The sequence below is a fragment of the Puntigrus tetrazona genome, chromosome 25 (assembly GCF_018831695.1).
Source record: "Puntigrus tetrazona isolate hp1 chromosome 25, ASM1883169v1, whole genome shotgun sequence".
Taxonomy (NCBI): domain Eukaryota; kingdom Metazoa; phylum Chordata; class Actinopteri; order Cypriniformes; family Cyprinidae; genus Puntigrus; species Puntigrus tetrazona.
In genome coordinates this window covers 14,692,836-14,712,558 of record NC_056723.1, presented here as the reverse complement: position 1 = coordinate 14,712,558, position 19,723 = coordinate 14,692,836, and the positions used below count along the sequence as shown (strand labels likewise).

At 38.6% G+C, this 19,723-nt stretch overlaps 1 protein-coding gene across 1 annotated transcript; it reads left to right on the top strand.

The window, feature by feature from the left end:
- The first annotated feature begins 1,839 nt into the window (after positions 1-1,839).
- Positions 1,840-19,721, top strand: si:dkeyp-19e1.3 (USP6 N-terminal-like protein). Its single transcript, XM_043227280.1, has 14 exons — positions 1,840-1,987; positions 7,250-7,323; positions 9,704-9,789; positions 10,038-10,077; positions 10,411-10,491; positions 10,640-10,747; positions 11,927-12,036; positions 13,136-13,184; positions 14,494-14,614; positions 14,727-14,821; positions 14,910-14,975; positions 15,566-15,665; positions 16,596-16,748; positions 17,723-19,721. The coding sequence occupies exons 1-14, from the start codon at positions 1,945-1,947 to the stop codon at positions 18,886-18,888; spliced, it is 2,292 nt and encodes a 763-aa protein (XP_043083215.1). The 5' UTR covers positions 1,840-1,944; the 3' UTR covers positions 18,889-19,721.
- The last annotated feature ends 2 nt before the right edge of the window (positions 19,722-19,723 follow it).

Here is a 19,723-nt window from a genome sequence, read left to right as displayed (position 1 = left end):
ATACATTTTAAAATATTATGTATCTAAAATATATAAACTATGTTACAATATAAATGTTAATATATTTTTTCATTTTTAAAAATAATTTTATGCAAATGTATAACACAGGCTATACCTGTAACACTGGAGATATATTTTCTTATTTCTGAAATATATTTTGGTTAGCAAAGGCTAAAACTAAATATGTATTTCATACTTCACTGAGCTTCACTATTCGTACTGCATAGCTTTATTCTGTCTATTCTGAGGTGTTTTCAAAGAAACGTCAGATATGTAGATGAAACATAATTGAGAACTATGAAAGCGAAGCCTCTGAGAACTAAACATTTCCTCTAGGCCGAAAGACGTTAATGTTGCGCATGCAGAGTAAGTGGTCGATGTCCCTGAGATCATCCAGAGACGCCACACTCGTGCCCTCGGGCCCCTCGTCCCGCTCCTGACCGGCCCCAACAAAACCCCACATTCATTCATCATTAGCATAATACACCACAATAGTCATGTATGGGTTTATACCAAACCGGCATACGTTTTTATCAGAATGCGCTGTTGGTTTTCAATAGATATGAAATAGAAAAACATGCGGTTTCAAGCGTCTGCCGGCATGGGCTGCTAATGCTAATGCTAATAGACTAGAAAGGGATACGCTATTTGATGTGTTTTTAAGTATTTAAGTGGTCCGAAACACTGCAGTTTCAATTAAATTGAATAATCACAAGATTTTAACTTCAAACCACTGAAACCTACATACATACATACTTAATTGATATCTTAATAAAATGAAAACAATAATGTATATTTATGTAAACACACACACAGCAAATATTTACATATACATATAATTTATATATTAATATAATTTATATTAAATAGAGACATATTTAATATAAAATTCGAACATATATGTTTTTAAATATATAGACATATTTATACTTTTGTTTGTTTGTTTTGGATGCAATTAAATAAAAATAGTATAAATCTCATCAATCAATTAATTTTAAAGAAATATGTGAAGTAAAACATTAAACTGCTTTTATATTTATTGGAATAAAAATAGTGTTTGTTGTTACTTTTACATTTTATACACTTTCACTGCCAAATCACAGGCAATGTGCAAGCCATTGTTCTCAGCATGCTTGTTGATAGTCCTCCTGTGCTGAGACACAGAGCGACGATACAAATATGTCTTGTCTGTCCGAAAACATATTGCATTCATTTTTTTTTTCTCAAGCAATTCCCACGACATACATTTTTAATTACATTTTAACATTTAATGTCACATTATATATTAAACCGGCGCTTAGCATTTTTTTTTTTCAAAAGACGAAGATGGAACCAATAAACACGAACAGCTAAGCAGCAAATCACAAAAAGGAATGCATATGCCATGCATTAATCTTACATAAACCTGTTATTTATTTGAGAAGACCGTTGTGCAAATACACCTAAATCTTATTGGACGGAAACATGCATGCATGGCCGCAAGGGGACGCAAAACGACTACTAACTGCTTTATATAATACCATATGAACAGCAGAAAGGGAGAGAAAAAAAAAAATGAAAAATAATAATAATTGAAAAAAAAAAAAAAAAAAATATATATATATATATATATATATATATATATATATATATATATATATATATATATATATTTATATATAAATATATGTATAAATATAGATCATGTTATGCATTGTATTATTAAAATGTAGAATACATTTAATATAATAATAATAATAATAATTGTATATTAAAGTAATACATTTCCGTGAATATTTTATTAACGTTACAGTTGTTTCGCGTACAGTGAAACTATCCCTGAACTCCGAGCCGCGGAGCGCGACCGCGCATGCGCCCCCCAGCTCTCGCGCTCTCGCGCTCGGATCAGTCAGAGTTGAACCCAGAGTCGTCTGTCCACGCCGAGCGGCTTCACTATGAACACACATGGTATTTACTAACAGCCCGTGCAGCGCGTCTGGTTTCAAAGGTAAAACGTTTCTTTGGGTTACAATGCTGTTTTTTATTTCCTGCCCGTTGTGATGAGAGTGTCTTTTATCGGCCGCTGCTGTCACTCGCATGAAAACGACTCGGATGAAAGTCTGTTGATGTTAAGTCTGACAAAGCCTTGCTTTGGGAGTGTTTATTTGGTCTAGACGCTAGAATAACTTGGTCTTGTTTTTAAATAGAGCCGGTTCACAACTAAAAGTTAAACTTCGCGCGGCTTTTCCTTGGACTCTTTGATCTCTTAAATTGGCATCAAACGCTCAAATAAAGCCGCATCATCTATCTAAACTGAATTGCACGAGTTAAATGTGACCGTTTGAGTACTCTTGCGTGTAAATAAACCCGTTCGTTTCATTTTAAAAAGCATTAATAGGTGCAGTGGGCTTCAGGATTGAAATGTGAAGGTGAACCGTGCTTTGACTTCAATGCACTGCTGGTTCCCATGAGACTGTTCAGCGTTCAAACCTTGAACTTCTGAAGGACAGGATGCATTGTGGTCACCAGCCTACTTCCTTACCTTCTCTCAGGGCTCAAGGTGTGGCCCACGCCGGTTTCCACTTGCTCTTGCGTTTAGCTGCCTGACACCAAACGCTTGGGTGTCCCTCAAACCCTCGTATCGCAGGCAAGGTGGTGCCAGAAGTCTCCGAGTTAGATGTTCTTTTTTTGCATTGTACTAAAATACGCTCCCCGGGGGAAGTGGGCCAGCGGAAACCACGCGTTTCTGTTTCTGAAACCCTCCAGTGAGAACTAATGAACCGCAGTCACATCGACATGTGTGGCCTGCTGCACATAAGCACAAAAAGAGGACGGCTGGGCGTTGGAGGCACTTCGAGACGAGCCTTACATCATTAGATTTCGCTCGCCGTGTCGTTGGAGGGCTGAGTGAAGAGATATGGCCGCTGAAAGTTGAACTGTGACATTTGAACATGCTGATTTGTGTTATGCGTTTACACAATGGATCGTCTGGGAGGAAAGTAACGCGTCGTGGCCTGCCATGTAATAACAGGACTTGGTTTCTCTCCTTTTTGTTGATTCTAGAAAAGCGTTGTGAGTCACTTTTGATGCGGGCTGCTGGAAATAAGCTGTCATCACCCCAAAAAAAAATCGTGCATGGCTCATTTCCGACTTTTTAAAGTTGGATATCTGCCACTTTTTGTAATGTTGGATATCTCTAGCCACTGTGAGATTCTGTGTAATGTTTATGGTGGATCTGTGTAAGATGCCAAACGTTCTGGACGCTCTTGAATTCCTCACACCTCGCACCTTTCCGTTGGTAGCCTGATCCATCGAGTCAAAATAGGCTGATTGAGGTTGATTTGCTAGACTTGGGCAACAAACAATGAACAGTTTTTCTTCTGTGTCAAAAGCACCGGGCTTAGCCTGATCCATCGAGTCAAAATAATAATAATTAGTGCTGTCAAATAATTAATTGCATTAAATCGCATGCTAAATAAACGTTCACATGTGTACTGTGTATTTTTATGTAACCTATATATAAACACATGTGCGCATATATATATATATATATAAGAAAATGTTACGTTTATATTTTAAATATATTTATATATAATATAAACCATAATTATATAAATGTAAATATTTTAAAATACATACTGTATGTGTATTTATTTATATATATATATATATATATATATATATATATATATACATACACACACAGCACACAGGCATTTTGTAAACTAAAACTTTTATTTTGGATGCGATTAATTGTGATTAATCATTTGCCAGCACTACTACTACTACTACTATTATTACTACAAATAATTATTATTAATAATAAGTCTTCTTTTTGATGCAAAAAAAAAAAAAAAAAAAAAACAAAACAAATTAAGACTTTTAAAATGAAACCTCCTCCACTAAACATCATGAACCTTTCAAAGCGTTATCATTTTGGTATAATGGACTTTCAGAATTTCATTAAAAATATAATATCATTCGTAAGGATTAATAAAACTCTTACTGGTTTGGAACAAAAACAGAAAGTAAAAATAATTTTTATTTCAACTTTCGTAACTCTTCAAATTAGAAAAAAAACTTGAAGATTGCACTATACAAATATAAATGATATACTCTATATTATTATAAAAACATTTTATTCTTAATTTCTTTTTCCTATAATGAAAATGCTCTCAGTTTGGTTGGTTAACTTAGTCTTATATAGAGAAGTTTAGTAATATATTGTCACGCAGCCTTGAAATTGCGACATTATGTTTAACTATTAAATCCCATGGATATTTCACAGTGTGCATCACATGCTGAACAGTCATGATCGTTTGAGCAGTTCGTCTTGGCGTTGCACCCAGAGAAAGGATATTACGCTATTGTACTGTAATAGTCCGGACTACATGGATTGAGATGATCCATGGCATACAGTCCTATTTATTTATTGTACTTGTTTAAATTTATCTGTGGTTTGACTCTCGGGTTTCGGTGAGATTCTGCAGTTTGGTTGCGTAACGTCGAATTAAGTGGTCAGTCCGTGGAAAGTCCGAGCCTGATGTGAAACCGACAAGGCTAAACTTCGATTTTGTACACGGTTTATTAAATGTAACCTACGTAAGTTCAAGCGTTTCTTGAAGTTGTTCTCAAAAGAAACCCAAAGCTGTACATGAAAGGTGAATATTCACACCTCAGTGTGAACTGTAGTGCGTCTCCGCTGTGTGTATTGATGCATATTGGCTCGGTAAAAACTGCTGAACTGGGAACAGATCGGCGTTAAGGATCTTTCGCCATCAACACCTTTTCATTGCCCTCCTGCCGCTGCGATTGCAATTGTATTCACAAAGGAAACGCTAATGCTGTGCAAACAACAGCCTGGCGGCGGAGACACACCTGTATACCTTTGGCTGAACATCACGCAGTCTTTTCAACAGGATCCAACTGCGGATTTAGGGCTTGCATTTAGTTTAAAGGTGCGATGCATGATGCACTTTGTACTCGTGTGCACAAAAACGAAACCTTCAAGTCTCATTGTAGTAGTTCGACGCTGTCAAAATGGGTAAAAATCATTTCTGAAACCTCATAGAAGAATTGCAGCATCACAGCAGACTTATCAGAGAAAGAATGCGGTTATTTGTTAAGATCAGTGAATGACTTCATGTCTCTTTCTCTCATGAGAAAGTTTTAGCCTTTGCTTGGACAGTTATAAACCTGTTTGATCTGCCTTGAAGGCGGTTTATTTTTACCTGGTCTCGTGGTGTAAACTTACCTTTTAGTGCGTGAAAAACCACTAAAGGCTGTAAAATCGTTTCCACACACAATTTTCGTTAATAAAGTGTTTTCTGAAACTCAGCAATACATACCTATATCAAAGTAATAAAAATGTGCCATGGTTCATGTATTGAACTTGTGTTTTAGCAACACTCGGTGGACATTTCTCTTGTAAAAACAGTGGTACATATTTTAATGAGACCATTAAACCTTTAGACCATTGGTTTATTTTGTTAAACCTAAAGAAAAAGGTTTAATAGTTTAATAGCACTTATACAGACATCACTAGCAATCCTACTTGCAGTGGCCCACATTTTTGGGTCCCATGATTTCTGTCAAGCCATTAAGATCCCAGACTCATAGACGAGACTCAGTGCGGTAAATAAATTATGCTTGCATCTCTTGCTAGCTGTGACCTGTTTTCTCTGGTCAGCTTATAAGAGACTTAATGCTTCCCTGAGAAGCCTTTCCCTTCAGCACTAACAGAAATCAAGGTGAAATCAAGTCCCGAGCCTGTGATCTGTTTATCGTGGCTCATTTGACTTCTCAAGAGGCTGATGACATTTTTTTTTTATTTAATCCCCTAGCATACATGTTATTAAAAAACTGCATGACTCGCAACACAAAAGAAGAAATGCTATAACTCCAGTGTTTTACATATAATGAAAGTGAAAAGGGGATGTGAGCTTTAATTATTTGGACATCATTCAGCTAAAAACATCCTGCTAAAATATTAGTACCTTAAAATACTAAGCTTATATGGACTCTCATTGTATACATTGGGGTAAGTAAGGTAAAACGTTATCCCTTTGAGGGTACTGTCCCAGTGGCAAGCTGTTGTACCCCTGAAGTACAACTGTAGCCAATTTTTCTGAGAGTGAAGTTTGAAAGGGAAATTTGGGTTTCCATTTATACGATCCGAACGGGACAGGTGTTTAAACAGAGAAAGGTGCCCATGTGTCTCAGCAGAGCAGTTGTCTGGTGAACTGTAGACTCAGTGAGACTCCCACCTGTCCACAGAGAATGTGAACTAACTGACCTCCACTGTTTACAACACATGGTGGCGAGTATCAGCTGCGAAAGTCCTGCTCTGTCAATTTCTCATCCCATGTTGTCTCCAGAGATGTTCTTGGGACTAAGTAAGATTTCCAGAGTTAAACTGACTTCTCAAACTAGAGTCAAAATGAGAGAAAAGTTTAAGTTTTTTGAGTAGAATTTTTATTCAAATTGACTTGCAGACAACTTATTAATGGTCCGTTCAGCCTGAAATAACCAGATTATCTAGCTTTAGGCTACAATGGGGCTAGTTACCATCACAGAACCAACTAAAAATAGGCAACTCTTATTCACTATCAACTACGACTTTTTCCTTTTTAATAAATTTCTAATTTGCTGCTAGTAGGTAGTTAACTAAGTTTAGGTATACTAATAAATGGCAAATATTCTAGTAATATGCATGTTAATAAGAAACTAGTTAAGAGACCCTAAGTAAAGAGTTGATAACACTTTTGTAGGGACCTTTTCTCACTATTATCTAGTTGCTTATTAGCATGCCTATTGTTAATAATTAGCTGTTTATTAGTACTTTTAAAGCACATATTCTGAAGGTTTTACTTAATAGTTTCATAATAGGGAGAATTGGACTATGAAAATCAATTCTTGTGTTTGTCTGTGTAATAGTCAATGGATTGCCCATGTGACTTAAATCCTGGTGTTCTTGTGCACCATGTGAGTTCGTTCAGCACTTTTCCCCCGACAAGAATGCTGTCTGAAGAATTAGCCGACATCACAGCACTTTTTGAGTCTTGATGAACTCCAACGTCAGACAGAACGTAGATGAATGTCGTAATATTGGTGGAATGTAGATGTGCCTCCGATCATTTTCATGGGATTTAGCCAAGCAGACCTGAAGGTGGCTTCAGTAGAGGATTAGTGAAGAATCACATTCAGCGGAGCAAGTTTACACATGAGCCAATTTACTCAAAGCCTTCTGTTTGTTTTGTTCCCTTTCCAGATTTTGAAATGAAGAAGGACATCGATACTCTAATAGCGGAAGAACGGGCTGAGATCATCCAAAAATATGAGAAGGCAAGTTACATCCTTTCAGTTGTCTACCTTCTGCCTGTTGTTTTGATATTAGGCTGGTTAAGCCGATGTCCAGACGAGAGGGAAACTGGTTAATGATTGTCCATGACCCTCAATGACATGGACAGCAATGCATATTGACAAAGTAGCCCAAGTAAAATGGTCATAAACAATTACAGTCTAAAGATTTGGGGTATACCACTGTTTGGGGTAGTCTAGGGTTAAGTATCTTGTTAAGGAAATGATTGTTGCTGCTCATGGATCAGCTGTTCCAGATATTTAACCACTAAACTATACCACCCAAAAGTTGCCGTAGTTTGCTGTTCTTGGCAAAGATCAGCTTTTCTTTTGTTGCTCCACACAACTGATGTGAGTTGTTGTTGTAATGCTGATGTTTAGTAGATAAAGGTAGCTGTGGTTATGTTGTGGTAATTTTTTTTTAGAAGAGTTTGCCTTGCAGTCATGACTTCACGTACAGCGGTTTTGTTTTAAGGTACCATGTATGAAGACTTTTAAGACAGGTTTCAAATGCATAAAACAAAATCTAATGATCTAAAGCAGGGGTGTCCGGTCTTGCAGCTGGAGGGCAAGTATCCAGAGTGTAGCTCCAACACGCTTACCTAGAGGTTTCTAGGGAGTCTGAGGACCTTGATTAGCTGGTTCGGTGTGTTTAATTCAGGTTGAAACTAAACTTTGCTGGACAGTGGCCCTCCAGGAACAGGTTTGGATGGCCTTCATCTCAAATGCAAATAAGATTTAGGTAAGACAGGGTTCAAATGTAAATATCTTGAGACTGCAATGTGTATTCCTTTTAGTTTATTCTACTCTGAAAGGAACACTCCACTTTTTGGAAAACATCTTAATTTCCCAACCCCCCTAGGGTAAAGCAGGTGAGTTTTACCGTTTTTGAATCCCTTCAGCCAGGTCTGTTGCAACAGGCGCAATGATATTAGTTTTCAGGTGCAATGACTGAAAACAGTCCCCAGCATGTTCATGTGCCTGCTGCGGCCATGGTACGGCAGCAAACTTTCTTGATTATTATGCCGGAATGAGAATATAGTTCCCAGCCACATCAGCCTAGAAAATAGAAAACTTCCTAGAAAACTTTTGATTTTCTGTCTCAGTACACTGTATAACTACAGAAGAGTTTTTGACTGAGATGCTAACGGTCTAATCAGATTCAGTGATCTATGCTAAGCGGAGAACGGCTGAAAGAATTCAAAAACAGTAAAGCTCAACTGTTTAACTCTTAGGGGAGTTGGAAAATTATTTTCAAAAATTGGCTTGTTCCTTTAATTGCTCCATCAGATGCCATTTTTAATGTGTCTTAACTGCACACACAGGGTTGTGGGATATCATGGACAATGAAGGTACAACGGTGCTGCACACTGTACATTACGTTACTGTACGTTAAGGTTAATTGAAATAAATCATGCAAACATATTGCCTCATCTACATTAGTTAAGGTTGCTCAACACATTGTGGTTTCTGCAGAAGCCAATTTATAAAAACTTGAATATACCATGTAAATTTAACCAGGTTTTTCTGAAGCAATAAGTGCATTCGCTAAAACTTAATCAGAAGAAGGCCAGATCTTAGTAGGCAGAATGTTGTGCGAGCATTGGACAATCCTTTGAGCCTTCATGCTTTCATCTTGCAAAACCAGCAAGTTTTAGCTTCCAGGCACAGCCAAAATCTTTTGAGGAGGAAGCGTTTTGACGGACAACAGCTGGATGTCACGCTAACATTGTTGCTACACTCAAATATTGACTACAGTCTGCATGCTTGGAAGTTCTTTACGTACTTCAGATACTTTTAGATAAGACTGTGGAGCTTAGACCGATAAGATGTGCAGGATAGACAGAAATACAATCTGTTGGCAGAAATTGTAGATTCTGGGGTTTCTTGTATGATCTCTATTTATTTTGTAGATCTCAGTTGTTTTCTACAAAAAGTGGGGTGTTTTCAAACGTTTTTCCTTAAAAGGAATAGTGAGCCCAAAATAGACATTCACTGAAAAATGTACTCACCCCCAGATCATCAATGATTGCTCATAGTAAGAGTTAGATAAATGTAGCATTGCATCACTTGCTCACCAATGAGTCCTTTGAATGGGTGCCGTCAGAATGAGAGATGATAAAAACATTTTTTTTCATCAAGGCATTTTAACTTCACTTTTGGCCAAAAAAAGGGCTGTCAAATTATTAATCGCTTTCAATAACATCCTGTGAATGTTTGTATGTATATAAAAACATATTTCTGTCCTAATTCAAACAAGACGACTTTTTCGTCCGGAGCAAATTTGTTCAACTAAGAGTCTCTTGATTTGAGGCTCTTTTGCCTTTGCTCCAGTTCCTCAGTTTGTTTGTTGGGTCGGTTGCAGGGCAGGCAGGAGGGTGTGCACATTAACCCCTGGGAGGACGCCGACTACAGCATCTACAAGGTCACGGACCGCTTCGGTTTCCTGCAGTAAGTCTCGCCTGTCTTGACCGTTTTAACACTCAGTCTAGCGACACCATGACTCTTAGAAGATTGCTTCATCGGAGAACATGTGCGAAGTATGTTATGAAGAATATGGCTTTGCATAATAGTCGACCGTGACCGCTGGAAATGTTTTTTTTTTTTATATATATATAAATCCTCAGTAAAATGTCATGTTATTTGCCAGAAGCTTCTGAAGCATCAATCATTTCCCCTTTTGTATTTTGTGTTTCCAGTGAAGAGGAACTGCCAACACCGACCGCGGCGGAGGAGAAGGTGACTTTAGGATATCAGCTTCCTTTGCACCTGAAATTAATTTTGACGCCTTTTATGGCAAAATTCAGCGGCGTTCAAAATTCTAGCTAAACGTCCCCTTTGTTTTTACAAAGGTTTTACATTTAAAGTGCACCTTTTGTGGGTAATGAAAGGTGCATATTTTGGTTTTGGGAGTCCCAAACTCCCCAAAATTTTTATTTTTACCTTATTTGCTCAACGATTCCCGAACGATTCGTCCATAATGGTTCAAGACCGTAATCTGCGGAGACTGTGTGAAATCTCATTTTGAGAAGTCCGTAATAGTGACTAAAATTGAGTGTGCTGTTTCCCCAGTACAAACTCCAGGAGGTTGAAAGAGAGGAAAAATGGGTTAAGATGGTGAAAAGTTGGGAGAAGTACTGCACAAGCGAAAAGGTAACTCGTATATCGCTGTTGCCGCCATTGCATTCCTATAATATGCCGCTCTAGGCTGCTGCGTGTTGGTGATTTTTAGGCACACACATCTGGAAACTAAAAATAAATCTCCCCATCTCTTTCCTCTTCCCGTGTGCATTTTTTGCAGATGATGAAGCGGGTATACAAGGGGATTCCCTTGAAGCTGCGCGGCCAGGCCTGGGCTCTGCTGCTGGACGTGAAAACGGTGAAAGAGGCGAATTACAGGAAGTACGAGGTAGGAGCTTTGAGTGAAACGGTGTCTGCTTGGTGTTCGTTTTACTCATTCAACGGCTTGTTTGGGTTTTGGTTTGTCCTGTGTGATTGTTTGGGTTTAAATTATTCAGACGTGTTTTGTCTCCGGTCTGCCCTTTTGGCACAGCGTTTTGTTTCACGATTATGGTTTTCCGCTGTGCATAGTCCGACAGTTATTACATAAGATTCAAATTTACTGTAAAAATTACAGTAAAAGTTGCTAGAATAAGCTGCAAATTTGACAAGACGTTAAAATGTAAATTTTTTTCAAAGAAATGCAGTTGTTTTTAACCTATATTCATAAAAGAAACGCGTTGATCATAGTAATAATAATAATAATGCAATTCAATTTATAATAATCAGAATTTTTTTTTTTTTTTGGAAGCATCGTGTGAAAGTAATAATGCTGATAATTCAGCTTTGATCACTGGAATAAATGACTTTTTACGATCATTTATTTTAACACTATTTTTGTTTTTACTGTATTTTTGATCCGATAAATGCATAGGAGACTCAAAAAAACCCAACTTTTTTATTTTAGATCCAGATGTACTTTACTTTCTGTTACCCTGCTAGTTATTTTGGCATCATTATAGCTTAGCAAGAGTTTATTTATAAATGAACGTGTATCTATATCCGAATTTCTAAATATATCTAGGAGCCGCTGTAATATTTATAACTTGTTTGCTGCTCTGCCGAATGTCAACAGCAGAAGTGTCACACTTAAATGGAAACCAGACGCTATCAAGGTTCTGGAACCAAAATTATAGACACAGGTTTAATGGTTTGGTTCTTGGCCGAAGTCGCAACCGAACAAGATGAAAGAAATGCCAACGGCAGAATACCAAATACTAAACATGGTTTTTCACTATTGCATAAATTAAATAGCAAATATTTATAAAATAGCAAGAAGTCAGTAAAATAATACTTTTGGCCATTTTTGAGGCCTCCTTGCTTGAGTCAGGCATGTATTTTTTTACTGTACAAATGTGGCCTTGCTGAGCATCTATTAAAACATTAGAAAATATTACAGATCCCTGAACATTTTCTAAACATCCCAGAAAAATCCCTAGTTTGAGTATATTGCCATCTGCCAATAGTTTGCGGTAGGACTACCTGTTTTTAAACCTGTTTGCTGCTTTCTGTTTTAATGTTGTTGCAGAAAATGAAGGAACAGGCCAAGAAGTATTCGACGGAAATCAAGCAGATCGATCTGGACGTGAACAGGACCTTCAGGAACCACATCATGTTCATGGAACGCTTTGGGGTCAAGTAAGATATTTCTCAAAATCACTCAAACACACGCACAAGACAGCAAGAGTTGAGACGGTTCTGAAACGAAGCGCTCAGGCCTTGTAAACTTAACCAAAACAAGAGCTACTTCCTCTCCGCGACTGAGTTTTTGTTCAACTTCCTGTTACTGTGAGCGGCCTCACAGGAAATGACACAACCGGTGACTCGTTACCATTATGCCCAGAATAAATACATACTTTGATGTTGTCCGTGACAAGTAAAAATCTGCCACAGTGTCACGAAAAAAAACTGATTTCCTTTAGTACAGGACAATCATAAAGGCCCACTTGGGATTGCAGGATGTATCCTCTTAAAAATGAACAGAAGTCAGGAACATTTTGGTTATTTTTCCAATTTGACAGCAAATGAATACATCTCTTTTTTTTTTTTACAAAATGTCAATAGGATGCCCCTCAATAACCTTTAAGTAAATTTGACATTTTATTAGTGTCATACCACTTGCTCTACAAAATGAAATGGCTTGTAGACCAAAGTGCACGAAAGGTTTGAGCCATGTGGTTTGCACGGGCGGCACACCCACAACAGACATAGATCAACCACCAGCATCTCTGAACGGGGTATCTGGCGGATGGAAGCTCTGAGCAATGACTTCTACATTTTTATTGGCGCTGCAATAGGAGGATACGGGACGGAAGCGCCGTTTAACACATCTGTTGTTTGTTTGCAGTGCTTCTAAATGTGTTTCTAGTCACAATTCTGCTTTGCTCTGGCCTCTCACGAAGGGTCTCGCTGTGCATTGCTAAATCTTCTCAAATCTGCAGACGTGATGAATTATTAACGTTCATCTCCGGATGTGATGGCTTATGCATGAATGGACTCTTACTGCTGCTGTGAGCTGGTTTCTTTCAGCTGTTCGATCTAGCTGGACCCTCAGTGCTTTTTGGACAAAATATTGTAGATTTATTATATTTTAGAAAAGACAGGTTTTGTGGCCAATATATTTTTTATTATTCATTTTAAGAAAACTATCTATCCATCTCTCTCTCTCTCTCAATGAAAGCCATCATGTAATATATTAGAAACCGTTTGTATGACCTGGGTTTTTCATCCTTTACAGACAGCAAGCTCTGTTCCATGTGCTGGCAGCGTATTCGGTCTACAACACGGTAAGAGTCTGACGGAGTTCGAATGTTTGTGTGTAAATGTGTTACGTAACTCAGAACAGCATGTGCTGGATGAACGAGGCCAGAGAGGAAGGAGGGCAGTCCGGTGTCCCACCCTATCAACACAGACACGCACACAATTACTGCACTAACGGGGACTTCCCATCCACTTCTATTGTTCTTACGTTAAACTAAATATAATGACTATAGACCCTAAACCCAAAAATAAAACTTGCATTTGTACCAGTGAATAAAGATGTGGCTGCATGCCAGTTTGAATGCCATCTGCACTGTATAAAATGCGAGATCAGAAGGACTGTCTGTAAATGCATGTGCATAAAGTTAACGACGGAATAAACTTAATGCTAGAATGTGCATTGCGTGTCTTTTTAAACCTGGTTGTAAAACAGTAGGACGAATTTGTAAATGGTTACGTAGAAAATTTGGGCCTTGTGCACTAAACGACTGAAGACCTTTCACAAAATACCAAACGTTAAACCTTTCCAAACACAGCAAACTCGCACAGAGACATGCACCTCGTTGCTAGGAAAGGACAGTTAGCTTAGCAACATGCTAACATCAAACTTGAAATTTGTAAGCAAATGTAGCAAATCCTCAGTGGCTTTATATGCTGCTTTTATAAGACGACGAGGCAGCTCACTAGGTATTGGAACAAGAAAGCTAGTGTGCACAGAATCTGGTTTGGAGACAGACTAATCTAGAGACAGTGACTCTGATGTTGGTTATGGGTGACTAGGGTCTTTTAGACGATAACAGAGGCCGTCTGTCCGGTGCTAATCGCATGATATGCCATTTAATTTATTTATTGGGAACTTCTGGAAATTAGCCTTAAACACAGATGATATAGAAGAGGAACATTACAAATGTAAGAGATTATTTTTTTTAATGGTTAGACAGGATGTTTGACAAAACCGCTGGGACACATAAATTTCATTGTTTGTAACAAATGAGGAGTGTGCCGGTCTCAAAGAGACGGGAAACGGTACCATATTCCTTTTCCTTCCCGATGTTGCTTGGTAGAAACTGGGTCAACTGGGCGAGAGGTGGGCGACGGAGGGGGGGAAGGAGAGATTGAGTGAGCGAGAGAGATGGAGAGAAGCAAGGGGTTTAGAATTTTACCACTTTGATCTTGTATTCTTTTTTTTGACAAGAAAAGTGCTAAAGTTATTGTTTTGTAAGTGGTGAAATCAGCACCGTTAATCATTAGGCCACTCTTTATCTGTGTCCAAATGTTGAGTAAAGACTGTGACAATGTGTACTCAGTCTATCTGGTTTTCGTGGTTTTGTTTAGGAAGTGAGCTACTGTCAGGGCATGAGTCAGATCGCTGCCATTCTGCTCATGTACATGAATGAGGAAGATGCATTTTGGGCCTTATCACAGCTACTGACCAATCAGAAACATGCCATGCATGGTGAGTATGTCTCTTTGACTCTACTCTGTGTAGATAAATAGTTATCTTATGATTTTATAGTACACTCTGTAATTGGTAAATCATCTCTGTCTTCCTCTGCGGATTCTTAAAGGATTCTTCATCCCAGGGTTTCCCAAACTCCAGCGTTTTCAGGCTCATCATGACCAAATACTGTCCAAACTGCTTCCCAAACTCAGGAAACACTTGGTGAGATTTCTTATTTCCACCTCAGGTTGTTTGACTTTAACAAAATATAACCACCTTCTCAGTTGTTCCGATGTTTACTTCCACTCAGGATAAGGAACAGATGTCCACTGGTATCTACACAACCAAATGGTTCCTTCAGTGTTTTATCGACAGGGTAAGACATCATTTTCACTGTCACTAGTAAAAGGTGTTAATTCTGGAGTTTAAACTCCATCACAATGAAATATTAACACAAACATTCACATTGTCTCGTATGATTATAAGATTTTGCAGTCCTTGACAGAAGTGTCACAATGCAACCTCAACGAATCTATGAAAAAAAAAAAATAGCAAAAAAATTTACCTTTAGGTGTTCAGCAGCTTGTCACTGGGGAAGTACCCTTAAAGATACCTCTTTGTATCTTATTTAACCCTAGAAGGTTCATAGTGTTACTGTAAGGGCACATATTACTATAAAATATGGGCCTATTTTTGGTGTATTTTGGTGCTCTTTTTCTGGACCACCTTTCTTTGATCCAGTTTGCCACCCTCAACAGGAACATAATTCTTTACTAGCCACATCCAAACGGAGTCCGAAGTCAGTGAGAATTACATAATTTGCATACAGTGAGTTTTTGTGTAAAAAAGACTGAAAACATCATCTGCTAAAAGTTTCATGTGGTTGGGCTGAACCAATGTTTTATTCATGCTGGAGCTCTGCTTAGCTGGTTGATGACTTGAATCTGTTGTGTTTCTGCTATATAGACACCCTTTACACTCACTCTGCGCCTTTGGGACATCTACATATTAGAAGGAGAAAAAATTCTAACCGCCATGGCCTATACGCTTCTTAAATTGCACAAAAGTAAGTAAGAATCTCACTTTGGGGGATCTCTGTAGACAAACATGAGCTGTCACCATGTCCAGCATGGAATATAGTGTAGTGGTTAAAGATCAGCTTCCTGGAAGTGGTCATTTATAAACTATCATCATTGCACCCTTGAGCAAGAAACTTAACTTAATCAAGATGCACTCACTGGATTAAATTTATTGCTATTTATGTAGAATAAAAGCATCAGCTAATTGACTTGCTAGTAATTATCTACGATACAAAATTTAAATGAGCTTTGAGTAAACTTAAAACAATGTTTAATCTGGGCTTTGAGTAGTTGTGGATTAAAATTTTATATATATATATATATATATATATATATATATGGATTTTATATATATATATAAAAAATGGCAGATTTCTGTCAGCCAGATATTCTTTAAAAGAAAACCAGTTTTTCCATATTTAAGTATGTTCTTTTCTCAACTTGATAAGTTGATACACATCTGTCCCGTCTTAGTGCGTGCACTTAATTGCTTTAGTGCGCAGCTCCACTATGTTAGCACTTAGCTTATGCCATTCATTCCTTTGGTACCAAACAGGCATAAATTTAGAAGCCATCAAACACTTCTATGTTTTCACCATTTAAATACATTTACATGACTAATAGGTAAGTATGGTGACACAAAATAAAACATGGCGAATTTAAGCTGATAAAAAAAGAATGTATTGCATGGCAGAAGAGCACTTTGCAGTACTTCGACCTGGGAGTTGTTTTTTTGTTTTTTTTCCCAGTTTTATTTTGTGTCACCATACTCGTAACTAGTCAAGTGAAATAACTAGGGAAGAACATGGTGAAATATGGAAAAACTCCATGTTTTCCTGTAATATTCATATTTGGGTAGTGTAGATGAGTTTAATTAGAAGCTTCTAAAGTCTAAAGACTCGTTCTTTTTCTGTCAGAGCATCTTCTGAAGATGTCTCTGGAGGACCTGAGGGAGTTTCTGCAAGAGCGTATTGCTTCCTCCTTCAGCATGAGCGATGATGCAGTTATTGAGCACCTACAGTCGTCAATGACAGAACTCCGCAGGATGAAGCTTGACCTCCCTCCTCCAGGTAAAAGACAGAATGTGTTTTCTTGTAAACATTCTGAGCAAATACCAAAGAGAAAAATTAACAAAGCTTTGTTTTACAATGGGTACATTGCTTCTGAATGTCTTTGGATTCGGCAAAGTGTGGACCAGGGGTTCTCAACTCTGGTTTAGCTCCAACTCTAATCAAACACCCCTGAACTATTTAATCAAGGTATTCAGGATTACTAGAACATTACTGGCAGGTGAGTTTGATTAGGGCTGGGGATATATATTCATACAAATCTGGTAAATCTCCATCCCCTGTTTTCAAATGGAGCGGCAGTTAATACACAGAGTCGTAGATCACTGACAAGCTACCCCTAATGAATAACTGCAATAACTGGAGCTCCATTTGAAAACAGGTAATGGAGATTTACCGCTAATCAAAGAACCGGATTTGAAGAGATGTGCATAATATTGATCAACATATATCCCCCAGTCCCAAGTTTGATCGGGAAGGAAATTCTTGGGGCTGAGCTAAATATGGACCTTAAAGGGCAGAGTTAAGAAGCCCATTGTATACTTTCAAAAATATAGGTTCTAGGTTGAGAAGCTTCCACAAAGCACTTCTTGTGCCGTATAATGTTTAGAAAACCATTTGGACAGGGGAAAGCTCTCACTTACCTATAATGCAGGAGCCCACAACTCTGGACCTCGGGATCCACTTTACTGCAGAGTTTAGCTCCAAACTTAATCAAAGACACTTGAAGAAGCTAATCAAGGTCGTCTTGGTTATTACAAAGTTGCAGGTATGTGCGTTTAATCCAGGCTGGAGCTAAATTCTGCAGGAAAGTGGATCTTGGGGTCCAGAGTGGATGACCCCTGCTATAATGTATCATTAAGACCCATACGGCAACTTGAGTAAAAGAGGGTTCTTTGCTGAATCTTGAAAGAAACTTTCTGTACTGTGGTTTCTAGACTGTTATAACAACTCTCTTTTTTGGGTTTGACTTGTAGCCAAGGGAGATGAGTTCCCAAAGATACCCCTGGGTGAGGAGCGTCCAATAATACTGCTTCCCATAATCAAGACTGAGTGCGTACCCTTGCCACAATCGGCACACAACAATCAAACCTCAACCAAGCTTCAGACAGAAGACACCACCACCCACAAGCAAAGCACCGAAAAACACATCCCTACCATTACCTCATCTTCCCCTTTTTCAAAACACACCCACTCAACTTCCACCTCTTCACTTTCACAAGCTACACCTGAAGAACCAGGGACCTCGGTGAAGAATGTAGACGCTGCACCTGTACAAAGACCAGATCAGCATCATCAACTACTCCCAAAACCTGCCCCGTTTGCAGCAGAGACTATTTCATTGAAGAATGAATGTGTTAGTAGGCCCCTATCAGTGGTGTCTGAAGATTGGCCTCCTCCATACCAGCCACCCATTACAGATTCATCCAGTATCCACTCTTTGAATCTACCAGAATTACCTCCTCCACCTCTTCCCGGTAGCGAAGAAAGGGTTGAGCTTTCCCCTTCAGAAGAGGATGTCACATTTTGCCTTCCTCCTCCTCCACCACTAATTACCCAACCATTGGATCTCATCTTAGAAGATCCGTCTTCGTCACCATCCTCGTATAGGTCTTATCGGCAGCTAAGCAAGTTTCCAGTCAACTTGTATGTCCCGCCATCATCAAGTGACCGGAGACCTTCCAACACCTCACATTACGACAACCTCTCAGAAGAGGAGGATCTGTCTGTGGAGAGACTACTAGAAACGGCGGCCACATTGCCGCAGAACCCAAACTTGAGTCTAATGAACACCACCCTTCCCCTTCCTCCAGAAGATGCCATGTCTCTTTCTCTACCGCCCCCTTCTATGTTCTTCTACACACCTGACTCTTCACCACTCCCTCCACCTCTTTCATGCACTGAGGCGGCAAACAGTTGGGTGAACTCAGACTGCCTTTTTCCCCAACCACCTTCTGACTTTGCAGATAAACCCACTGTTGAACCTTCAGTCCCGTGCAGTCAGGTGGTTCCAAACCAGACTGAACAAGATAAGAATCAGTCACAGCTCCCAAGGCTACCGCCCAAAAAATCACGCCCCACAGTGCTCTCTCCTGTCCACTCTGATACAGACTTCTACCGAATGCATGTTTCAAGTCATTAGTTGCCGGAGTCACACTTTTGTTATTCGATGATATCAAGTGAACTTTTTTTGGTGTTGCAAGGTTTGTTATATATGACAGATCTAAACAGGATGCTAGAATGTGTGCGTTTTATCAGTGTGTCATGCAAATTTGATATACTCGAATCCCCTTTTCTAAAAGAGAAGCAACTCCTTCCAGGGAGTCATCATGTGGTTTGAAATTCTTTCATTTCCACTGGCCACCATTATTGTTTGTTGTTTTCTGGGAGATATTGTGTCCCCATCTCAATTAGAGCAGTTGCTATTTCTTTGTCTTATGCTTTCTTGGTCGGTTTTATCTTGGTGCAATGGTTTCTTTTTAAACTTTGGTTATATTTTGAAAATGCATCCAACGATGCACATTGAAGGTTGTGGAAATTTCAACAAAGATCTTTCCACTCTAACGTAAGTTCCCTGATTACATTGAAAGGGCATTTTTTCAGTGGTCTTGCATTTGCTCAAAAAGGAACTTCCTTAGTGCTGTGAACTGCCCTCTAGCACCATCTTGTGGAAGACGGAGAAGCACAGCTTGGTAAAAAAAAAATGTATATACTGGGAAACAGCCACCACACTGAATGTTAAAATGAAGAAACTGTATAGTCAAGGCCATTTTATGGCTTTTGTGTAATTGTAAATAGAACAGGTTTGATTTGCACTTTGTTGTTTGTATTGAGAGCTTATATTTAATTGCATTTACATTATGCTTCTCAGGTGTTGATGTTCAGTTCGTGTTGAAACTTTTAAACCCGATTTAACGTTTGAACTTTTTGAACTCCATGCTCATTTGACTTTTGATTAACAACTTCAAAACAAAACT

Excerpts from the sequence above, each read along its gene's own strand:
- si:dkeyp-19e1.3 (XM_043227280.1), top strand. The coding sequence starts at position 1,945 with ATGGTATTTACTAACAGCCCGTGCAGCGCGTCTGGTTTCAAAG. Across the intron at positions 7,324-9,703 it reads TCATCCAAAAATATGAGAAG|GGCAGGCAGGAGGGTGTGCA; the intron begins GCAAGTTACATC and ends GGTCGGTTGCAG. Across the intron at positions 10,078-10,410 it reads CGACCGCGGCGGAGGAGAAG|TACAAACTCCAGGAGGTTGA; the intron begins GTGACTTTAGGA and ends CTGTTTCCCCAG.